This window comes from Mastigoproctus giganteus, chromosome 13 (assembly GCF_048544385.1).
Source record: "Mastigoproctus giganteus isolate SK-2022 chromosome 13, ASM4854438v1, whole genome shotgun sequence".
In the NCBI taxonomy this organism is placed as follows: Eukaryota; Metazoa; Arthropoda; class Arachnida; order Uropygi; family Thelyphonidae; genus Mastigoproctus; species Mastigoproctus giganteus.
The window spans coordinates 160,838,234-160,864,485 of NC_143587.1; the positions used below are offsets into that span (position 1 = coordinate 160,838,234).

Sequence of the window (26,252 nt, forward strand, 5' to 3'; positions counted from 1 at the left end):
TTGATTCAACTACTGCTCATCTCAGATGCCCATATTATTCGCTGTATGATTCCTTTCGCCTCAAAGGTGGTATTTGTGCATATGTTTGTTCTGTTATTCCCTGTCAGAGACTTGGCAATTTGGAATCTCCTCTCTTTGATCTTCTCTGGCTTAAAGTCGCTCTACCTCATTGTGCCAAATTCATCTGTTCTCTACCATTCTCCCAACTTCACTAATCACTTGGAGCTCTTTTACTTCCTCTCTTTGCAACTTGACTTTCTCCAGTCCAACTTTCCTAACAGTGAGGTAATTTTCCTTGGTGATTTTAATGTTCACAACTCCAGGTGGCTTCCGTTTTCTTGTTACACCGACCCAGCAGGTCGAGATGCTGAGGCTTTTGCAATTACTTATGAAATTGCACAGATTGTTCATTTACCTACAAGAATACCGGACAATCCTAATCATACAGCCAATACACTTGATCTTTTTCTCACAAACAACCCTTCTAAGTACATGGTCGAAGTGAGAGGTCCTTTAGGCACTTCAGATCACAACTTGGTGATTGTCTCTTCTCCAATGGAACCTTTATCTCATGGCTATTCCCAAACTCGTGTTGTTTGGCATTACAAGAATACAAAATGGGATGACTTGCGAGACTTCTTTTCTTTTTTTCCGTGGTCGGATCACTGTTTCAAAACTTCTGATGTCAACATTTGCTCAGATCGTGTCAGTGAAATTATTCTTGCAGGAATGGAATCCTTTATCCCACACTCCACTTTAAAATCTCGTCCTTTATCTAAACCTTGGTTTTCCAATAAATGTGTTAAGGCTGTTCAAGAGAAGAATGTTGCATATCGTAATTGGCTTGTTTCTAATTCTTCAGTTTCATTTTCTGCCTACACCAAAGCTCGAAACAATTGTAAAGCAGTTATTAATCAGTCCAAACTAGAGTTTGAACAAGCTAAGAGTAGAAAACTTGCTACTTGCCGTAATGGTAGCCGAGCATTCTGGTCTCTTGCCAAACTATTGGCCGCAACTTTTGCCCATCTCTGCTCCCACCTCTGTCCAAACCAGATGGTTCTGTTGTCACTTCAGCCAAGGATAAAGCTGACCTGCTAGCATCCCATTTTTCTTCGAGCTCATGTATTAATGATCTTAGTAAAACACCTCCCACCATTCCCAACACGCTCCATTCAATGCCTTCTGTGGTCTTCCGTCAAAAGGATGTCAGAAGGATTTTGACGAATCTTGATGCTAAGAAAGCTCCAGTTCCCGATGGTATTTCTCCCCTTGTTCTCAAAACTTGTGCTCCTGAACTTACTCCTATTCTTTGCCGCCTTTTTTCACTTTCTTATTCACATTAAAGGTGTTTTTCCTTCTGCTTGGAAATTTGCTCATATCCAGCCAGTTGCTAAAAAGGATCACAAATCCCTCCCATCCAATTATCGTCCCATTGCAATTACTTCTACTCTTTCTAAAGTAATGGAGAAATCGATTAACCGCCAACTCTTAAACTACGTAGAAACCTTCCGTCTGATCAACGATCACCAGTATGGATTCCGTCAGTGTCGATCCATTGGTGATATTCTGGCTTATGTTGCCCATTTATGGACTAATTCAATGGAAAGGTTCGGTGAAACACAAGTAGTTGCTCTTGACATCTCAAAGGCTTTCGATTGTGTTTGGCATAAAGGTCTTCTAAACAAGCTTCCGTCTTATGGTTTGCCAACTGTTTTTAGTAATTGGTTATCCAGTTTTCTCTCTGATCGCTCACTGAGGGTGATGGTAGATGGCTTTCTGTCTTCTAACTTCCCCACTAATGCCGGTGTCCCCCACTCTTTCCCTCTTGTATATTTACGACCTTCTTCCATTGAGTGGATATCCTATCCATAGTTTTGCCGATGATAGCACATTGCATTCAACTTTCCATTTTGAGAAACCTTGTCCTGCTCAATCAGCTTCAACTTCTCGAAAATCTGCTACCAATTCCTTAAATGTCGATCTTCAGGTAATTCTCCAGTGGGGCAAAGACAACTTAGTTGATTTCAACCCTTCTAAAACTCAGTCTTGTCTTATATCTCGCAAAAAGGATTCTTCTGCTGCTATGCTTATCTTTAGTGACACTCCGATTTCTAGGCAAAATGATATATCCCTTTTGGGGATTACCCTGACTTCTAATCTCTCTCTTGGCACAAGCACATTACAAATATTGCTTCCTCTGCATCTAAAAAACTTGGTTTTCTCTTTTGCTCTCAGTGTTACTTTTCTTCCAAACAGCTGCTCACTCTGTATAAATCGCAAATCCGCCCTGCCATGGAATATTGTTTCCACATTTGGGGTTGTGCCCCCAAAACTTCTCTCAGGCTTCTTGATTCCATTCAGAAGAGGGCAGTTAGGTTAATTAATGATTCACCTCTAACAGAGTCTCTCCACTCGCTTTCTCATAGATGTAAGAGTGCTGCATGCCTCTTCTACAGATACTTCCATGGGCACTGTTCTTCTGAATTGGCTTCTATAATTCCCGCTCTCTCTTTCAAAACAGTCCAAACACGTGCCACCACCAGCCAACATCCATTTACTGTCCAACCTCAAACCCATAGAATCAACTTTTGATCTTCCTCATTTATTCATTCAACTGCCGTTTTCTGGAACAACCTTCCTTCATATGTATTTCCTGAAAATTACAATCTACAGAAGTTCAAGTCCAATGTCAACAAATATCTTCTTTCGTCATCTCAACCTCCAACCCAAGCACGGTACTAAGTACTATAGGTTCTAATACCTCTCGTTGTTGCTGTTCACATAAAAAAAAAAAAGAGGAAAAGAGTGAGGGAAAGAACTGAACCTTGGGGGACACCAGCATTAGTAGAGAAGTTAGAAAACAGAGAGCCATCAACCATCACTCTCAGTGAGAGAAAACTGGAAAACCAATTACAAAAAACAGTTGGCAAACCATAAGATGGAAGTCGGTTTAGAAGACCTTTATGCCAAACACAACCAAAAGCCTTTGAGATGTCAAGAGCAACTGCTTGTGTTTCACGAAACTTTTCCACTGAATTTTCCATAAATGGGTAACATAAGCCAGAATATCACCAGTGGATTGACACTGACGGAACCCATACTGGCAATCCTTGATCAGACGGAAGGTTTTTAGGTAGTTTAAGAGTTGGCTGTTAATTGATTTCTCCGTTACTTTAGAAAGAGTAGAAGTAATTGCAATAGGATGATAATTGGATGGGAGGGACTTGTCACCCTTTTTAGGAACTGGCATCAACCTTTGCCCCTGGCAGACATACCTTAGTCCTATTCCACCTATCCATTTTGCACAATATATTTCCCATTTCCATGACAATTGGGTCACCAACAATAACTAGCTCCTGTGGGACCAGCATATTCTGTCCTGAAGGTTGCTGTTCTGTTGCCTCATGCATAAGAATGAACTCTGGCGTTGAGCTCGGAAGCTGAGAACTTGATGGGCCCCCCCATTTAATTCCTCCGAGGGCATCCACCCAACTCTTCAAGCTGTCATAGACGCCAATCAGGACAATGAGTTTGTGCCTGATTTCTTCACATTCTCTGCACCTAGCACACATAAAGACATCCTCCATGGCTAGATCATGTCCTGTTCGAGAGAGATCTGCAAACATGTCGCATTTTTCACATTTTTTTAGAGTGCGAATCGTCCCCTACGGTTTTCCCGTGAACCAAAGCACTTTTGCAACTTTGTGCAATTGCTTTTCTGCTCTAGTCTGGGGCATGATTTCCGTTTAAATACAATTTAATTAGCAATAAAAATTAAAAGGATTTTTTGAATTTAATTGATTAATACTATACTAAGTTAACAGATTTCTACTACAGTGCTATGCATTACACTGTCTAGTTTTACGATAAACCTTATGCTATCAAGTTCAAGATATACGTAACACTATTCGGTATCAATACTACACAATGGCGGCAAGTTTGGAATGGTATAACTTTTACTGATACTAAGTAATAACCCACAAAATCTCTATCTAAGTTCAAAATAAACTAAGTATTATAACTAGGAATATAAAGCTGCTTCTATGAAATAAATTAATATGCCAATTTAGTCAATAAAGTGCTACAAATTTAAGAAAAACTTCTCTAATTAGCTGGAGCCATAAAAACTTTGCCCGAGCTAAAAACTGAGCTAATCTCATTCTCCTAATATCACAGACAAGGCAGTTGAGATAATTTGGACTGTATTTTATACCAGGGATAATTATACAGTCTGATATGAAGTTTTCTGAGCAGTACAGGGAGTCTGCTAGGACAGCTCTTAGTTCCATGAGTGATATAATAGAATTTGCCAGCAGGGACAAGGAGGTGATTATCCTGTTGTATAAGGCAGTGGTTTGGTTCCACCTTGAGTACTGCATACAAGCGAGGAAGCTTTATTTAGGATGGATGTTGGATCTGTCAAAACAATGTAGAGGAGGGCAACTGAGGGATGCTAAAGGGTACTTTTACTGAGAAACACTTCAGTTTTGCAAGTTGCTTCACCTGGCACCTAGCACATGTGAGGAAACCTGATTAAACCAGTTAAAACCTGTCTAAGGCTTTAACTGGGTTGAGTAAATTACTGCTGACATCCTTAATCTTTCTCAGACAACACACATAAGTTTGAAAGGAATGGCTGTGACAGAATTGGCTTTCAGCCAGAGAGTAATAGACTATCGGAACAAATTTCCATCTTGTGTTGTAGAAGTGAATAATTTGAACAAATTTCTAAAATTAAAAGATTTAAAGATTAAAAAAATTATTAGAGAGGATGGACAGATGATATGAGTAATGTTTTTTTTGTTGCTGTATAACCTTGCTTATTTGCATTGATTGCTACTACTAATACTAATTTTTATTTTTTAGATGCTTATTACATTTAATATTAGATAGTGTGAATCAGAGCTGTAATACTCAATATGTTCTACGTTGATATTAATATTTGTAAAATGATAAGTGGAGTTTACCTCAATATAGTACGTAGAACACTTCCTTATGATACTCTCCAGAAATTAAAACGAAAAAATTGAAAACTTACATTAGAGTAAAAAATAAATAATTAAAAACCAATTTAACACAATTCAAATCAATTTAACACAATTAAAAATTAAAAAGAATCTAACAAAAATATTCAAAACGATTTTCCTTCCTTTGGATTGTGTTAGATTGGTTTTTAATTATTTATTTTTTACTCTAATGTAAGTTTTCGATTTTTTCATTTTAATTTCTGGAGAGTATCATACGGAAGTGTTCTAGTACTATATAGAGGTAAACTCTTCTTATTATTTTACAAATACATTTAATATTAGAAATTTTTCTAGTGATTACTTACAGACTGAACTAGTGAAGAAATATTTAATTCCCATTTTTACTCCCTTTACTTAGCTCTGGATACAGAATTTACAGGATTGGAAAGTATCATGAACATCAGTCATAGGTATGTAATTTGTTTAGTCATATTTATGATCTCAGTTTAAAATAGCAAATTATTTTATCATACTTCCTCTCATATTTTTTCATATTAAAATACTGGATGACCCAAAATTATATATAAACACTTTCAGATATATTTCCAAAAGTTTATTTAATGTTATACAAGGTTATACAAATTTTCTTCAGAATTAATAGATATCTTGATGTTTCATACAGATTGGATGATGAAAATGTCCACCACTAGCATGCATTAGCAAATGCATTGTCTTCCAACATTTTGAGTAGTACCTATTGACATGATTTCTATTGAATTTGTCTTGATTTTTATTAAGTGTTTTCCCATTCATATCTTTTGAAAGTACATGTGGGTAGCTAGAAATGTGTGTTTGTAATTGTTGGAACTACATTATTCTTTAAAATTAATATTACTTTATAATATAATGAGACAGTTTTCTCCATCAAAACTGTAAGATTTCATTATTTCGCAGGAGGAGAGTTCTGTCCACAAGTAAAGTCTTTATGTAACAGTTCCTGTTAGGTAAACATCTTTCTGAAGAAAGAAAGAAATGTGCCCAATTTTCTTTTTTCTTCTGTATGCACAGTTGTAATGATTTGCATTATATAGAATGTAGCTTCCTGAATATACAGCATATTTTCATAATCACTGGCTTCACCTTTCTTATGACAGCACTACCTATAAGAAATTTCAGGTTAAATATTAACCAAAATAAATTTTCAATAAAGATACATTCACTCAAACCATGACCTGACCAGTGGTGATTCAACCATCAGTTTGGGGCACTCCTGATCCCATTTTTCACCAGCCATAAGGGCAACAGCATCAATTTTGATCTGATGCTGAGTTCTGATGCTCACATAATCTCCACAAGTGATTTAACATATTATACTGGAGAGTGAAACCACTACCTGATATCTGCAAACCACAATTTACCTTGTAATTTTGTACGCTGCTGAAATTTTGGCATCTGCTTCTCCCTCATTTTAGAAACTGGTGTATGCATGTGGATTTTGAAATGGGCAATTTATAAGCATCACCGATCTTCTGAGCTGAGAACCACTATCATAGCTGAGCAGCTAAGTGTACTCAGGCTTTTAAAGTTAATCAACATCAGATGCATACTTATTACTGCTGAAATGTTCACTGGCTTCATAAATGTCATGAACACCTGGGATATTTGTCAGTGGCACAAACCTCTGCCATCCTTGAAGTCTAATCATCCCACATTTATTTTGAAACACAGTCATCTGAAACTGTGTAATTATTTCTTATCTACCCAGACACTACCGCAGCTTGGAAATTAACAGCAGAAGAAGACTACCAATATGATTGGAAGAATTCATTCTAAATTTGAAGTTTCCATTAATATGATTTTAAAAAACAAGGTAACTTAATGTTCACAAGGTATTTGTAACTGCTTTTCTCTTCACACAGAAAAAGCATGTACTATAGAACTGAGAGCAGACATGACCAGATTTAGACTACATTTAAGATAGCACAAGTTAATTCTGATGCATTGCAAAACATAAATATCTATGTAATTTAAATAATAATGGAATAATTTTGATATATTAGGACCACACTTTATAGTGTTATCTGTAGAAAGTATACATATATATATACCGGATATTTTTAAACTATTTCAAAAATTATAGTACAGTAAGTCCCTCACTTATGTAATCCTGAGTTGTGTAACTTCGGACTTATGCAAGTTTTTTTTTCACTCAAATTTTTTTTTTTATTTTTAGGATTGTAAAATTGAAAACAGTAAAAAAAATAATAAATAAGCAATCAGTAACAATGAACATGGCACGCACAAATTGCACAAATGTGATATGGAGAAACAAGCTTAAAAAATAGGAATGAAGGGAAGAGAACATTCTGAAAATTTATTTTTTTTTTTCATATGATGGAATATTTCAGTGAAGGGGACACACATTTCACCATAATATTGTCAAAACCCACAGAATTCCACTATTGATAATATCGCAAATGCAATAAGATCGAGTTTACTACCCGTTTATAATGAATTGCACTAACAGAAAAGCCCACTAAACAGGAAACTCCAAATTGTCTTTATTGTTTTATGGTAGTGACCTCCAGAAATGTGCTTTAGTAAAATGTGAGCTCGCATGAGATGATAGTAGTCTGTTTCTGCCTTAACCCTGTGAAGTTCTTTGCAGACCGTTATCATGGTGTCGATGAAGAGACTGAAAAGACAGAATTCATAGGATACCTGGTTTCCTATGAATTTTCTTATGAACACACCATTTGAGCATGAAAAAAGATCTATCAGTAATTATAGTACAGTGTGAAATTCATTTAGCATTGCAAACCAGCAAGTATAACAGCTCATGGGATTTAGTTAGTGATGTACTCCCTCCCTCATAGTTAAGAATAAGGACTTCACTTGTAGGGACAAAGAGGTGATTATCTTATTGTATAAAGTTAAGCCACACCTTAGAATACTGCATAAAGGTTTGGAAACATCATTTTAGGAAGGACATGGATCTGTTGTAAAGAATGTAGAGAACAGTAGCAGGATTAATTGGAGGGCACAATAAAGGATATTCTTACTAGAAAAGACTGGGATTCAGTTAGTGATGTACTCCCTCCCTTATAGTTAAGAATAAGGACTTCACCTGTAGGGACAAAGAGGTGATTATCTTATTGTATAAAGTTAGGCCACACCTTAGAATACTGCATAAAGGTTTGGAAACATCATTTTAGGAAGGACATGGATCTGTTGTAAAGGATGTAGAGAACAGTAGCAGGATTAATTGGAGGGCACAATAAAGGATATTCTTACTAGAAAAGACTGGGATTCTTAAATTGCAGTCTCTAGAAAGTAAATATCAGTGTGGTGGTGAATAAAGTGAAGTGTATTAAGCTTTAAAGGTCAAGAGCAAGGATGTGAAAATGCACATACGTTTGAATTGACTATGGTTAAAGCCGTATGATTGCTGAATATGGTTAATGATTGTATTCATTGTTAAAATAAATAATTGTAAACTCCTCTGACCTAGTGGCTGAGGAAAGTCTTGCCTGACCAATTTGATTGGATACTATGTGTAGCCACAAAGGAATTGGATGCAAAGAATAATTTGGATCTTAGAAAGGCCTTTAATATTGTTGCTCATGGAAGACTGCTGCACAAATTGGAGCAGTGTGGCATTGGAGGCAAATTGCTGCTATGGATAATGGGATGGTTGAGTGGAAGAAGACAAAGAGTGGTAATCAATGGACACTGCTCTTTGTGGACTAATGTTATTAGTGGAGTCCCTCGAGGTTCATTGTTGAGTCCATTGTTGTTTTCTTTATTTATTAATGATATTAATGATGGTATATCAGGCTTAATGTTCAAGTTTGCAGACGATACGAAGGCCGGCAGTGTTGTTAATGACACTAATGACAGTACGTTGCTGCAACAGGATCTAGAAGAGTTGAGTAGATGGGCTGAGAGGTGGCAACTGAAGTTTAACATTGATGTATGTAAAGTACTACATATGGGAAGCAGCAACACCAGAATAACATATCAAATGTGTGGTACTACACTGACAGAGGTAGAGAATGACAAGGACCTGTGGGTAATTGTGCAGGCAGATATGAAGTTTTCTGAGCAGTGCAGACCTTCTGCAAGATTAATGAATGGAACAAAGTGTTGCTCTTACTAAGAAAGGCTTACATTTTGCAAATTACAGTGTCTGGAGACTAGGCACCTGCGAGGTGATCTGATATAGGTATATAAAGCCATGAATGATTTTGAGCATGCTCAATGCTGATGGGATTCTTCCTCTTGCTCAGAATAATCGCTTGAGAGCGCATAAATTCAAATTGAGGAAGGACAGTTGTAGGATGGATATGCTGAAGTTTGCCTTTAACCAGCAGGTGGTTGATTTCTGGAACAAACTTCCATCTGTTGTTTTAGAAGTTGATAGCTTAAATAGATTCAAGGCAGAACTAGACATTGGAGCGAGTTAATGGGTGAAATAAAAGTTTTTTTTTTTGTTTTTTTGGCTGATGCTATATAAGCTTGCTTTCCTGCATCATGTGCCTATGCTAATGCGAACCCAGGTGCCTTTCTTATGTGCAATTTATCCTCCACTTTGCTCTTAGTTATCAAAAAATCATTTAGCTCCCTGCCAGATGTTAAGCTTCTGGCTTCCACTTCCCTACAGATTTCCTCATGTGTGAATGTAGATGCACATATTCAGTTTGTCAGTTACCTCAGCAGGTTCATCTACAATTGAACCATCAATGTCAAATGGTCCAATCTAATTCATACCCTTCCTTCTAGAGTTTATATAACTAAAGAAGTTTTTACTGATTTTCTTTGCATCCTTTGCCAAATATTTCTCCTAATCTGTCTTTGCTTGCTTAAACCTCTTTGTGACTTGATTATAGACTATCTTATATCTACCATAAGCATCTGTCTCTCCTGATAATTTATATGTATCCCATGCATTTCTCTTCTCTGTAACATGTCTAAATTCATTTAAATTAGCATTAACATTAACAAGGGCACATGATGCAAGAAAGCAGGTTTATATAGCATCAGCCAAAAAAAAAAAAAAAAAAAAAACACATAATACACACACCCTTCTCATTTCACTCATCCACTTGTTCCAAATGTTTGTCTAGTTATGCTTTGAATCTGTTTAAGCTATTAACAACGAGAGATGGAAGTTTGTTCCAGCAATCAACCACCCACTGGCTACAGGCAAACTTCCGCACATCTATCCTACAACTTTCTTTCCTCAGTTTGAATTTATGCCCTCTCAGGTGATTATTCTGAGCAAGAGGAAGAATCCGATCAGTATTGAGCATGCTCAAACTTTTCAAGGCTTTATAAAATCTCAATCAGATCACTTCGTAGGTGCCTAGTTTCCAGACACTGTAATTTATGCAAAACCTAAGCCTTTCTTCATAAGAGCAACCCTTTGTTCCACTCACTAATCTTGTTTCCCTTCTCTGTACTCGTTCCAACAGCTCTTCATCCTTCTTAAAATGAGGCCTCCAGATCTGTATACAATCCTCAAGGTGTGGCCTGACCATTGCCTTATTAGCATTAGCATTATTTCTATGACGTTTTGCCTCTGGTTACCAAGAAGATAATTATCATAACATGGCGAAGCATCCGACTGCATGACTGAAACCTAAATCAAATGAAAACAAAACGCATAGTCACTAAAAATTATAAAAGAAGATAAAATAAATAATATGGTACTATCCTTTCTATAAAAGTTACTATTTGATAATCATGTGAAAATAATTCAGTACTTCCAAGTTGAGTAGATTTCAAAAAGTTCCAAAACTGTTTTGTCTTAGCAGTAAATCTTGAAATTGCAATTTTTTATTTGTAAAAATGCCACTCCTCATTCCACTTTCCATGGTAGTGTAGTGGTTTCACTGCTTGTCACTCATTTGGAGAGGTCTCAGTTTGAATCCCACTAGAGACTATAAAAATTCTTAAATGTCTCTTCAATTAGCATTAGCATTAGCATTAGTAGAGGCATTTGATGCAAGAAAGCAAGCTTATGCAGCATCAGCCAAAAAAAAAAAAAAAAAAAAAAAAAAAAAAGTAACATAAATAAATAAAAATAACCACTTCCACTTCACCCCTCTGTTCGTTCTAAATACCTGTCCAGCTGAGCCTTAAACTTATTTAGGCTATCAACTTCCACGACAAGGGATGGAAGTCTGTTCCACCCACCAACCACCCGCTGGCTAAAGGCAAATTTCCGCACATCTATCCTACATCTGTCTTTCCTCAATTTGAATTTATGCCCTCTCAGGTGATTTTTCTGAGCTAGAGGAAGAATCCCATCAGCATTGAGCATGCTCAAACCATTCAAGGCTTTGTACACCTCTATCAGATCACCCCGCTGGTGCCTAGTTTCCAGACACTGTAATTTGCAAAACTTAAGCCTTTCTTCGTAAGAGAACCCCTTTGTCCCATTCACCAATCTAGTTGCCCTTCTCTGTACTCGTTCCAGCAGCTCTACATCCTTCCTGAAATGAGGCCTCCAGGCCTGTATACAGTACTCTAGGTGTGGCTTGACCATTGCCTTATACAAGGGAATAATCACCTCCTTATCCCTGCTAGAAAAATTCCTATATATCATTGACAATACACCATGAGCCACTCTTGCAGCCCGTCTGCACTGCTTAGAGAACTTCATATCTGCCTGCACAACCACCCCCAAGTCCCTTTCATTCTCTACCACTGTCAGTGTAGTACCACAGAGTTGATACGTTGCTCTGGGGTTGCTGTTTCCCATATGTAGTACTTTACATTTGTCAATGTTAAACTTCATTTGCCACCTTGAAGCCCATCTGCTCAACCTTTCCAAATCCTGTTGCAGCAGCATAGTGTCAGTAGTGTCCTTGACAACCCTGCCAACCTTCGTATCGTCTGCAAACTTGGACATTAAGCCTGATATACCATCATCAATATCATTTATAAATAAGAAAACAATAAAGGCCCCAATACTGAACCCTGAGGGACTCCACTAATAACATTAGTCCACGATGAGCAGTGTCCATTGATTACCACTCTCTGTCTTCTCCCCCTCAACCACCCCTTTATCCATAGCAGCAACTTGCCTCCAATGCCACACTGCTCCAATTTGTGCAGCAGTCTTCCATGTGCAACAGTATCAAAAGCCTTTCTAAGATCCAAGTATATAATATCAAAGTTATTCCCTGCATCCAGTTCTTTTGTGACTGCATCATAGTATCCAATCAAATTGGTCAGGCAAGACTTCCCCTTAACAAAACCATGCTGTGTCCTAGCTATAACTGAAGTCTTGTCTAGATGATCCTGCAGTGCTTCTTTCACCAGTGCCTCCATTAATTTTCCGGGAACAGAAGTTAAACTCACAGGTCTATAATTACTTGTGTCAGCCTTTGATCCCCCTTTGTGAATTGGGGTCACATTTGCACATCTCCAGTCAATGGGTACCTCCCCTGAGTCGAAGGAAGCTCTCATAATTATGGCTAAGGGTTTGCTTACCTCCTTTGCTGCCTCCTTTAATATAACTGGATAGATCCCATCCACCCCAGGTGCCTTTCTTGTGTTTATCTTCAACAATTTCTCCTCCACTTTGCTCTCAGTTATTACAAGATTCTCTAGCTTACTGCTAGAGTTGAATACACCTCTGGCATTCCCCTCGCTGAATAACTCCTCATGTGTGAATGTTGATGCAAAATATTCATTTAGTTTGTTAGCTACCCGAGCAGGGTCATCAACAGTTGACCCATCGATCTCAAGTGGACCAATCTGATTCATCCCCTTCCTTCTAGAGTTTACATAAGTAAAGAACTCTTTGCTGTTTTTCTTCGCATCCCTTGCCAAGGATCTCTCGTAATCTGCCTTCGCCTGCCTAACCTCCTTTGTAACTTGGTTAGAGATCAACTTGTATCTATCATAGGCGTCCGTGTCACGTGTTAATTTGTATGTATCCCATGCATTTTTCTTCTCTGCCATATGCCTCATTAGTTCATCTGACAACCATTTAGGCCTAAACATGAACAATATTTCTTAGTTGGTATGTAAAGCCTAGTAGCTTCCACGATAAGTTCTTTGAATGCTTCCCATTTTGAATTTGCTGTTGGCAATATCATCAGTTGATCCCACTGTATAGAATTTAAATACTGTCTCAGTCCATTGTAGTCGCCTTTACGAAAGCAATACCCCTTCCCTTTACCCCTAATGGTAGTTACCTCTTTGAGTAACTCCCACTTCAGCACACTGTGATCACTGCCACCAAGTGGTTCATTTATCTGCAGATTCTTAATGCATGAAGAATCACTACTGATAATCAAATCAAGAGTATTACTCCCTCTAGTTGCCTCCCGAACATGCTGATGTAGAAAACAATCATCCAATAAATCCACAAAAGCCTTGCTACTGTGTGAGTGACCAGCCCCCAAATTCCAGTCAATATCTGGGAAATTAAAATCCCCCATTATAAGACTCTCTGATTTACTGGCCCACTCTATTTCTCCGAACAGTTTCTTATTATACTCATCAGAGTCATTAGGCCTATAGCACATTCCTACTCTCAATTTTGATCTCCCAATGCTTATGTCACACCAAACTGACTCGACACTGCACTGTCCAGCGATGTCGACTGGCTTCACTTCCTTGGATTTTATGTGTTTTTTAACTAATAGCATAACCCCTCCTCCCTTCCTATCCTGTCTATCCTTTCTGTAGACATTGTACTCCCCAAATTCCAGTTCTGCATTTCTTATATCTGTGTGACACCACGTCTCTGAAATCCCCACAATATCTGCCTTTGATGTTTTGAGCAATACCTCAAATTCATCAAATTTATTTACTAAACTCCTAGCATTGGTGTACACACAAGTATACATGCACCTGTTCTTTTTCTTAGCTACCCTAACACAACCCATGTGTTTACTTGTACCCCAATGATTCCCAGCAGTCTCTGAAATATCCTGCATCTTATTTTCCAGGCTGCGGCTCATTCCAATAGAAGCAGTGCAAGAATCACTTTCACCTCTGCCAGTGGCTACTGTTAATCTATTAGTCCTTGTATCCCCCCAATCTAGCAATTTTCCGACCCACCTAACATTGCCTCGATAGCATCAGCAAACATTCTTGCACCCTTTCTATTTAAGTGTATCCCATCCCTGTAGAATACAAGGGAATAATCACCTCCTTATCCCTGCTAGAAAAATTCTTGTATATCATTGACAAGACACCATGGGCTACTCTTGCAGACCATCTGCAGTGCTCAGAAAACTTCATATTGCCTGCACAATTACCTCCAGGTCCTTTTACTCTCTACCTCTGTCAGTGTAGTACCACACAGTTGATACATTATTCTGTGGTTACTGCTTCCTATATGCAGTACTTTTCATACATCAATGTTAAACTTCAGTTGCCACCTCTCAACCTATCTACTCAAGTTTTCTAGATCCTGTCATTAGTGTCATTAACAACCCTGCCGACCTTTGTATCGTCTGCAAACTTGGATATTAAGCCTGATATTCCATGATCAGTATCATTAATTAATGCAGAAAACAACAATGGACCCAACACTGCACCCTGGGGGACTCTACTAATAACATTAGTCCATGAAGAGCAGTGTCCACTGATTACCACTCATTGTCTTCTCCCACTCAACATCCCTTTATCGATAGCAGCAATTTGCCTTCAATGCCACACTGCTCCAATTTGTGCAGCAGTCTTTCATGTGACACAGTATCAAAAGCCTTGCTAAGATCCAAGTATATGATATCAGAATTATTCTTTGCATCCAGTTCCTTTATGACTACATCATAGTATCCAATTAAATTGGTTAGACAAGACCTTCCCTTAAACCCATTCTGTGTCGGAGCTATAACTGAAGTCTTGTCTAGATAATCTTGCAATGCTTCTTTAACTAGTGCCTCCATTAATTTCCTTGGAACAGAAGTTAAACTAACAGATCTGTAATTATCTGTGTCTTCTTTTTGGTTGGGGTCACATTTGCACATTTCCAGTCCATGGTTATTTTGTTACGATTGTTATTTGGTTTTTAGGAGCATTAGCAACTAAGGCCATATTGCTCCGGGGATATTAGCATTAGCATTAGCAGAGGCATATGATGCAAGAAAGCAAGCTTATTCAGCATCAGCCAAAAAAAACAAAAAAAAAAAAAAAAAAAAAAAACCCACTCCCATTTCACCCCTCCGTTCGTTCGAAATACCTGTCCAGTTGAGCTTTAAATTTGTTTAGGCTATCAACTTCAACAACCAGTGATGGAAGTCGGTTCCACCAACCAACCACCCGCTGGCCAAAGGCAAATTTCCGCACATCTATCCGACATCCGTCCTTCCTCAATTTGAATTTATGCCCTCTGAGGTGATTATTCTGAGAAAGATGAAGAATCCCATTGGCATTGAGCATGCTCAAACCATTCAAAGCCTTATACACCTCTATCAGATCACCTCGACGGTGCCTAGTCTCCAGACTCTGTAATTTGCAAAACTTAAGCCTTTCTTCGTAAGAGCAACCCTTTGTTCCATTTACTAATCTTGTTGCCCTTCTCTGTACCCGTTCCAGCAGCTCTACATCCTTCTTGAAATGAGGCCTCCAGACCTGTATACAGTACTCAAGATGTGGCCTTACCATTGCCTTATACAAGGGAATAATCACCTCCTTATCCCTGCTAGAAAAATTCCTGTATATCATTGATAAGACACCATGAGCTACTCTTGCAGCTCGTCTGCACTGCTCAGAGAACTTCATATCTGCCTGCACAATTACCCCCAGGTCCTTTTCATTCTCCACCACTGTCAGTGTAGTACCGCAGAGTTGATACGTTGCTCTGGGATTACTGTTTCCCATATGCAGCACTTTACATTTGTCGATGTTAAACCTCATTTGCCACCTCTCAGCCCATCTGTTCAACCTGTCCAGATCCTGTTGCAGCAGCATAGCGTCAGTATTGTCCTTAACGACCCTGCCAACCTTTGTATCATCTGCAAACTCGGACATCAAACTTGATACCCCATCACCAATATCATTCATAAACACCGAAAACAACAACGGACCCAACACTGAACCTTGAGGAACTCCACTAATAACATTAGTCCACGTTGAGCAGTGTCCATTGATTACCACTCTCTGTCTTCTGCCACTCAACCATCCCCTTATCCATAGCAGCAATTTGCCTCCAATGCCACACTGCTCAAATTTGTGCAGCAGTCTTCCATGTGCAACAGTATCAAAAGCCTTTCTAAGATCCAAATATATAATATCAAAGTTATTCCCTGCATCCAGTTCTTTTGTGACTACATCATAGTATCCAATCAAATTGGTCAGGCAAGACCTGCCCTTAACAAAACCATGCTGCGTCTGAGCTATAACTGAATTCTTGTCTAGATGATCCTGCAGTGCTTCTTTAACCAGTGCCTCCATTAATTTACCTGGAACAGAAGTTAAACTAACAGGTCTATAATTACTTGTGTCAGCCTTTGAACCTCCTTTGTGAATTGGGGTCACATTTGCACATCTCCAGTCCATAGGTACCTCCCCTGAGTCCAAGGAAGCTCTCATAATTATGGCTAAGGGTTTGCTTACTTCCTTTGCTGCCTCCTTTAATATAACTGGATAGATCCCATCCACCCCAAGTGCCTTTTTTATGTTTATCCTCAACAATCTCTCCTCCACTTTCCTCTCAGTTATTACAAAATCATCCAGCTCACTGCCAATGTTTACTTTACCTACATCATTCTCCTTCCTGAATAACTCCTCATGCGTGAATGTAGATGCAAAATACTCGTTTAGATTGTTAGCCACCTGAGCAGGATCCTCAACTGTTGAACCATCAATATCCAGTGGACCAATCTGATTCATCCCTTTCCTTTTCGAGTTCAAGTATGTAAAGAACTCTTTTCTGTTTTTCTTTGCATCCTTTGCCAAGGATTTTTCGTAGTCTGCCTTTGCCTGCCTAATCTCCTTTGTGACTTGGTTACAGACCAACTTATATCTATCATAGGCTTCCATGCCACCCATTAATATGTAGTGGTCATTCCCTGACCTTTCCGCATCCTCTGTATTTGGTGGTCATGGGCCCGAACCCTGGTCTAATCAAGAAGCGTGTGCTGCGCACTGTTGCTCCTGCCCACCTGGCTACGGAGGTGCCCTCCAGTCCATGGGTACCTCCCCTGAGTCCAAGGAAGATCTCATAATTATGGCTAAGGGTTTTCTTACTTCCTTTGCTGCCTCCTTTAATATAACTGGATAGATCCCATCCACCCCGGATACCTTTTTTATGTTTATCTTCAACAATTTTTCCTCCACTTTGCTCTCAGTTATTAATAGATTATCTAGCTTACTTCCAGATTTTAATACACCTCTGGCATTCCCTTCCTAAATAACTTCTCATGTGTGAATGTAGATGCATTTAGTTTGTTAACTACCTGAGCAGGATCATCAACCATTGAACCATTGGTATCAAGTGAGCAATCTGATTCATTCCCTCCCTTCTAGAGTTCACATAAGTAAAGAACTCTTTGAATCCTTTGCCAAAGATTTCTCATAATTTGCCTTTGCCTGTCTAACCTCTGTTGTGACTTGGTTACAGACCAGTTTATATCTATCATAGGCTTCTGTGTCACCTGTTAATTTATATGTATTCCATGCATTTTTCTTCTCTGCCACATGTCTGATTAGTTCATATGACATATATTTAGGCCTAAATCTTGAACAATATTTCTTAGTTTGGTATGAAAAGCCTAGTAGCAAGATTATTTCTTTGAAAGCTTCCGATTTTGAATTTGCTGCTGGTAACATCATCAGTTGGTTCCACCGTATAGAATTTAAATACTGTCTCAGACCACCGTAGTCACCTTTATGAAAGCAAAAACCCTTCCCTTTACCCCTGATGGTAGTTACCTCTTTGAGTAAAACCACCTTCAGCACACTGTGATTACTGCCACTTAGTGGTTCCTTTATCTGCAGATTCTTAATGTATGTAGAATCACTCTTATAATCAAATCAAGGGTATTACTCCCTCTAGTTGCCTCCCAAACATGCTGCTGTAGAAAGCAACCATCCAATAGCTTTGCTAGTGTGCGAGTGACCAAAGCACAAGTTCCAGTCAGTATCTGAAAAGTTAAAATCCTCCATTATAAGACACTCTGATTTACTTGCCCACTCTATTTCTCTGCACAATTGCTCATTATACTCATCAGATTCATTAGGCCTATAACACACACACACACACACACACACACACACACACACACACACACACACACACACACACACACACACACACATACACACACACACACACACACACACACATTTTTCGTTTCCCAGTGCGAATGTCACACCAAACAGTCTCAAAATTGCATTGTTCACCAACATCATTTGGATGTACTTCCTTAGATTTTATGTGTTTCTTAACTAACAACATAACCGCTCCTCCCTTCCTGTTCTGTCTATCCTTTCTGTCCATATTGCACTCCCCAAATTCCAATTCTGCACTGGTTATGTCTGTGTGACACCACATCTCTGATATCCCAAGAATATCTGATTTTGATGTCTTGACTAGCACTTCAAGCTCATTAAATTTATTAACTATACTCCTAGCATTGGTGTACACACAAGTATACATACACCTGTTTCTACTCTTAGTTACCCTAACATAGCCCATGTATTTACTTGTTCCACTATGACTACCAGCAGTTCTGGAAATCCCCATTCACCTTGCTTTCCTGGCTGCTTTCAATTGCATTTCAATAGAAGCAGTGCAAGAATCACTTTCACCTCTGCCAGCGGTTACTGTTACTCTATTAGTCCGTGTATTCCCCCCCCCCCCAAGCTAGCAGTTTTCCGACCTACCTAACTCTCCCTCGATAGCATCAGCAAATATTCTTGCAAATGGCACTGTTTAAATTGGTAATGGATGGTTTCAGAATATATATGCTGAAATTTGCATTCTGCCAAAGAGTAACCTATTGTTGGAATAAACTTCGACCTAATGTTCTGGAGTTAGATAGATAGTTTAAATAAATTTAAGGAACATTAGAACAAATTATTTGAAGGTACGGGAAAAATGAAGTTTTTTTTACTTTTTCTTCTTTTGGCTGGTGTTCTGTAAGCACCAGCCAAAAGAAGAAAAAGTTACTCCTTACATCATGTTGGTAATATTAAGATAACACCCCCCCCCCCACTCTTCTATTTAAGAATAATTTTTCACAAGATAGAAATACACTTAACATGATTAGAAGTGATTTCCGTGAGAAATATTTGAAAAAAGGGATTTTTTTTGTTGATCTGTGATTTATTTAAAAAAATTTTTTTACTGTAAAGAAACTTGTAATTTGCTGTTTTGGATTATGAGAGTCCACTGAAGTACAGCTTATTTCATTTTAAAAATCAATTTCTAATATATGCTTTCTTTTCATTCTTTTTAGTGATCGGCTATCTGATGCCAATTGTTAGGATTATACTGGTGAATTCTAGCGACAAAATTCAAGCAGCAAATAAAATGAACAATTATAGCAGTGGCTTCTAGTTGCAAACATGAATATATTAAATAAAGTAGATAGTAAAAGCTTGAATTTTCATAACTTACATCTCTGTCTTGGTTATAAATGCAATAAAAGGCAGAAAATTAAAATTACAGACAAATTAAAACAGAAAATATTTTATAGCTAGAGTAATGGGAGAGAAAGTGGAAGTTTTCACCCATGGAATATTACATCATCTATAGGGTTTAATACTCTTGGAGATGATAAAGGTATTTAATGCAAAGGTGATAGATGCACTTGTGCTTTTAGCTGTAGAGATTGAAATTATTGTCAAGAATTACTAAAGTTGCTCATTATTTATATTTTTAGTATCTTTATTGGATGCTTTATGAAATAATGCACCAGCTTTAATTTTTCTTTTTAATTTCTTTTTTATACTTTGTTCTACAAGAGAATAACATAACAATATTTTTTTCTGTATTATGATCTGTTTGTGACCATTTGTGTTTCTGGAAGTGGACACTGTGTTGCTGGAATACCATGTTCCCTTTGCAGATTGGCTAGACTTGCCATGAAAAAGAAGAGAGAGAAGCTTTTGGTTAAACCTTCTTGTAAAACTGTGCCTGTAATTCATTGTCTGCTGTAGTTCTTTCTTCAGTCACATAGAAGTTCCACTAAAGATAGGTTGTGCAGTACTCCAACAGAAATGCATTTGGATTTTTTGTATATTTATATGAGTTACTTTTTTTGATGAACTGTCATCAAAAAATTGTGTTTGAGTTTATAAACAATTTGAAAAATTGTCTATAAATTCTCATTAAATTGTTTTTGTTTTTGTCAGGAAATCGAGGGAAGCACTAAATGGAATTGTGTTCATGCAAGGGTTAAAGGAAAAATAGATGGGTTACTTTCCCTTATTGTATCATTTTGATTTGTGTAAATTGATCTTAAAAACATATATTGCTGAAACTTTTTAACGGTTTAAATGTATTTTAGTATTATAGAAATTTGAACCAAAAATGACATTTTTGTTTTGGCTTGATGAATATCCACTATACCCTTTTTTAGAGTGATTATGTGCCAGTCATATTAGTGGGGTCATTGCTCTTTTTAGTGCTGAGTCATGAGTTTTTATGAGTTATTTTTATGAACTTCAACTTATGGTTTTAAAAACTTTTCTTTTGCTCAGTGTTTATAATGATAAAAGTATGCATTTAAATACCATTTTCCATCTTTTAATTGAATTTGTCCATATCCTTATCCTGCTCAATGATATATTTATTTTTATTTAAGTGAGAGTGATGCTTTGAACCCATTCGCTGTTTCTTGATGCCTATACTCGCCAGACTGGTTTTTCATCCATCTGGATGAATCTTGGTGTATGAATGAGAGAGAGATTGTGGGCAAGCAATAGCAAACATATTTAATAAGCAAGATAGAATATTGTGAATATTAATACACCTTAATATTAATTTTCATATTTTGTACTCTTTGATTAGTCTCTTTGATATTGGAGAGGAACGTTATAATAAACTACGAACTTCAGCAGGAAATTTTATTATATGCCAGCTTGGTAAGAATTTGTTCAACTTTATGTTGGCATTTTAGTTTTAAATTTTTTAAAATTATTATATCTAATTATATCTAATAATATCAATGTTTGTATGATTGCTGAATTTAATAAAAGGATTTTGGGTGTGCCTGAATCTTTTTATTAAGTTCAGAAAATCCACTTACTAGAAATATTGAATTTTTTCTTTTGATTTGCTCAATCATATACCAAATGATTCGTCAGTATAATGAAATTCCATGCTTTTATTCTTATGTCAGGAATTGGCAAATTATGGTCCAGACCAGGTAAGAGTTGTGAAGCTATTTAAGCCATTTTATAGCTGTGCTCAGATATTAATAGTAATCCTTTCTATCAGTTTGTATGCTATACAATAAAAAAATAATATAATAAAATAATATAAGTAATAAATAAAACAGACTAATAGATTAAAAGTAGCCCCAGGCAGAGGTGAAAGTGATTCTTGTACTGCTTCTATTAGAATGAACAGCAGCCTGGAAAGCGAGGTACTGGAGATTACAAGGACTTCTGGGAGTCATCAGGGATAAGTAAATACATGGGTTGTGTTAGGGTAACTAAGGGTAAGAACAGGTACATGTATACTTGCATGTACACTAATACTAGGAGTACAGTAGATAAATTTGATGAATTTGAGGTGTTGGTGAACATCAAAGGCTGATGTTAGGATATCGAATACATGGTGTCACACAAAGATAAGGAATGCAGAATTGGAATTTGGGGAGTACAATGTGTACAGAAAGGATAGACAGAATAAAATAGGAGAAGAGGTGATGCTGTTAGTTACTAAACAAATAAAATCTAAGAAAGTGAATCAAGTTGATATGGGGGGAGGATAGTGCAGTGTTGAGTCAGTGTGGTGTAACTTAAGTACTGGGAAAGGGAAAATGAGATTAGGAGTATGCTATAGGCCTAATAACTCTGATGAGTACAACAAACAACTGTACAGAGAAATAGAGTAGACCAGTAAATCAGATTGTCTTATAATAGGAGATTTTAACTTCCCAGATATAGACTGGAATAGAACTCTTGCTAGTGTGTTAGTCATTCACACAATAGCAAGGCTTTTGTGGATTTATTGGATGATTGTTTTTTACAGCAGCATGTTTGAGAGGCAACTAGAGGGAACAATATTCTTCATGTATTAAGAATCTGCAGATAAAGGAACCACTAGGTGACAGTGATCACATTGTACTGAGGTGGGATTTACTTAAAGATGTAACTACCATCAGGAGTAAAGGAAGGGTTTTTGCTTTTGTAAAGGTACTATAGTGTTCTCAGAGATTTTTTAAAATGCTGTACAGTGGGACCAACAGATGATGTTGATAACAGCAAATTCTAAATGGGTAGCATTCAAGGAATTAATTTTGGAAGCTACTAGGCTTTTCATACCAACTAAGAAATACTGTTCAAGGTTTAGATCTAAATGGATAAGATAATCTGTAATCAAGTAACAAAGGCATTATGCAAGCAAAGGCAGATTACAAGAAATCTTTGGTAAAGGATGCAAAGAAAAACAGTAAAGACTTCTTTATTTATGTAAACTTGAAGAAAGTGGATAAATCACATTGGTGCACTTGACATCGATGGTTCAATTGTTGATGAACCTGCCGAGGAAGCTGACAAACTGAATGAGTATTTTGCATCTACATTCACACATAAGGAAGTCGAGGCCAGAAGCTTATGAAACTCCGGCAGGGAGCTAAATGATTTTGTAATAACTGAAAGAAAAGTGGAGGAGAAATTGTTGAAATTGAATATAAGAAAGTCATCTGGGGTGTATGGGATCTATCCAGTTATATTAAAGGAAGTAAGCAAATCCTTAGTCATAATTATGAAAGTTCCCTTGGACTCAGGAGAGATACCCATTGACTAGAGATGTGCAAATGTGCCCCAATTCACAAAGGTGGTCAAAGGGTGACACAAGTAACTGCAGACCTGTTAGTTTAACTGCTGTTCCAGGGAAAATAATGAAGTAACTGGCTACAGAAGCAATGCAGGATCATCTAGAAAAACAAGACCTCATGTGACTGTTCATTTTTTTAAGACACATCATGGGTTTCTTAAGGGAAAGTCTTTTTTGAAAAATATGATTCGATACTATGATGTGGATATAAAGGAACTGGATGCAAAAAATAATTTTGATATCGTATACTTGGATTTTAGGAAAACTTTTAATACTGTTCCACTTGGAAGACTGCTGAACAAATTGGAGCAGTATGGCATTAAGGGCAAGTTGCTACAATAGATAAAAGCATGGTTGAGTGAGACAAGACAGAGAGTGGTAATCAATGAACACTGCTCTTCATGGACTAATGTTATTAGTGGAGTTCAGGTTCTTTGAGCAGTCAGAGAACCTCATGTCCACTAATAACAGATATGAAGTTCTTAATGCAGTTCTCTGAGCAGTGCAGAAGTTCTTAATGCAGTTCCCTGAGCAGTTCTTATGAAGTTTTTAATGCAGTTCTCTGAGCAGTGTTCTCTGCTCAGAGAACCTCATATCTGACTGCACAATTAACCTCTAGATCTTTATCATTCTCCCACTCCCTGAGTGCAGTATCACACAGTTTGTACATTTCTGTTGGGTTACTGCTACTTATATGCAGTACTTTGCATTTGCCAATGTTAAACAGAATTTGCCACTTCTCAGCCCATCTTCCTAACTTTTCTAGGTTCTGTTGCAGTAGCATACTGTCTTTACTGTCATTATCAACCTTTTCAACTTTTGTATCATCTGAAAACTTGGACATTACGCCTAATATACCTTCATTGATAAATACAGAAAACAACAATGAGCCCAGCACTGAACCATAATGAACTCCACTAATAACATTAGTCCATGTAGAGCTGTGTCCGTTTATTACCACTCTCTGCTGTCTTCCACTCAACCATCCCTTTATCCATTGCAGCAACTTGCTCTTAATACTGCTCAAATTTGTAAAGCAGTCTTCCATATGCAGCAGTATCAAAAGCTTGCCTGAAATCCAAGTTTATGATATCAAAATTATATTTTTCATCCAATTCCTTTTTCACTACAATGTAGTATCCAATCAAATTGGTCAGACAAGACTTCCTCTTAACAAACTCACGCTCTGTCTGAACTATTACTGCAGTCTTGTCTGGGTGATCCCGCATCACTTCTTTAACCAGTGATTCCATTATTTTCCCCTATTTCTGTCACTCTTTGAACCCCCTTTGTAAATTGGGGAAAGGTTTTCACATCTCCAGTCTCCATGGGGACCTCCCCTGAATCTAAGGATGCCCTCATAATTATGGCTAAGGGTTTGCTAGCTTCCCTCACTGCCTCCTTCAATATAAATGGCTAGATTCCATGTTTCCCAGGTTTTTTTCCTCCACTTTGCTCTCTGTTATTACAAAATCATTTAGCTCTCTGTTAGAGCTTAGTAAACTGTGTCCTCCCATTCCTTACAGAATTTCTCATATGTGAATGTAGATGCAAAATACTGATTCAATTTGTCAGCTATCTGAGCAAGAGCATGAACAGTCAAACCACCAACAACAAGTGGACAAATCTGATGGTAAAGAAGTCTTTGTTGTTTTTAGTTGCATCCTTTTCCAAGAATTTCTGTAATCAGCCGTTGCTAGCCTAACCCCCTTTTTGCCTTGATTACAGACTAGCTTATATCTCCCATATGCTTCTGTGTCACCTGATAATTTATATGCATCCCACACATTTTTATTCTCTCCCACGAGCCGAATCTTGAACAGTATTTCTTAGTTGGTGTGAAAAGCCTAGTAGCTTCCCAGATTAATGAATGCTTCCCATTTAGAATTTGCTGTTTTAAATATTAGTCGATTCCACTGTATAGAATTTAAAAACTGTCTGAGACCACTGTAGTCTCCTTTTCGAAACCAAAAACCTTTCCCTTTACCCTTGATGGTAGTTACACCTTTAAATAAATCCCGCATCACTACACTGTGATCACTGTCACCTGGTGACAGTGATCACATATCTCATATCCTTTATCTCAAATTCTTAATGCATGAATAATCACTGCTGATAATCAGATCAAGAGTATTACTAGCTCTCGTTGCACCTCGAACATGTTGCTGTAGAAAACAATCCTACAATAAATCCCCAAAAGTCTTGCTAGCGTGTGAGTGACCACGCCACAAGTTCCAGTCAATATCTGGAAAGTTAAAATCACAAAACATTCTGATTTACTGGCCGACTCTTATTTCTCTGCAAAATTGTTCGTTCTACTCATCAGTCATTAGGCCTATGACACACTTCTACTCTCATTTTCGTTTTCCACTGTATAGAATTTAAAAACTGTCTGAGACCACTGTAGTCTCCTTTTCGAAACCAAAAACCTGTCACACCAAACTAACTCAACATTGCACTGTCCACCCTGATAAACTGGATGCATTCCCTTAGATTTTGTGTTTCTTAACTAACAGCCTAACTGCCCTGTTTATCACCCTTCCTACCCTGTTTATCCTTTCTGTACACATTGTACTCACCAAATTCCAATTCTGCACTGCTTATATCTGTGTGACACCATGTCTCTGATATCCCAACAATATCTGCCTTTGATGTCTTGATCAGCACTTCTAATTCATAAAATTTATTTCCAATACTTCTAGCATTGGTATATATGCAAGTATACATGCACCTGTTCTTACTTTTAGTTACCTTAACACAGCCCTTGAAATCCCAAGCAAGCTGCTCTCTACGCTGCTGCTCATGACAATAGAAGCAGTGCACGAACCACTTTTGCCTCTGCCTGTGGCTACTGTTAATCTTTTAGTCCATAATTCTCCCCCCCCCCAAGCTGACTCACCTACACTGCCTCAATAGCATCAGCAAATATTCTTGCCCCCTTTCTATTTAAATGTATCTCATCCATGTGGAAGCAGTCTCTGCTATTAGGAAGCACAGACCACACTGAAAAAAATTCTACTCCATGAGCCTTGCACAATCTCTCCAGGGCCGAATTGATTGACAAGGCTCTCATCATATACTCCCTCCTATCATGTATTGGCAGAATTGCAGACACTTTCAAATTTAACTCTAACTTGTGACTTTTATTCAACTTTGACTTGTACTTGTTAAGAAAATCTGCAGATCTATTACACTTAAGGTCATTAGTGCCAATACATACAACAACAACATCACCTTTTGTGCACTTAAAAGATGATATCTGTTCTACAAAGTCATAAACTTTTGCTCTTGGCAGACACACCCTG

The 26,252-nt window shown here is 37.6% G+C and overlaps 1 protein-coding gene across 1 annotated transcript in view; it reads left to right on the forward strand.

The window, feature by feature from the left end:
- LOC150076555 (pre-piRNA 3'-exonuclease trimmer-like) overlaps positions 1–26,252 on the forward strand; it is a 202,122-nt gene that overhangs the window by 23,112 nt on the left and 152,758 nt on the right. Inside the window, exons 4-5 of the mRNA XM_090387381.1 lie at positions 5,386–5,437; positions 20,953–21,026. Coding sequence (XP_090243507.1) covers positions 5,386–5,437; positions 20,953–21,026 — 126 coding nt within the window. The remainder of the gene's footprint in view (positions 1–5,385; positions 5,438–20,952; positions 21,027–26,252) is intronic.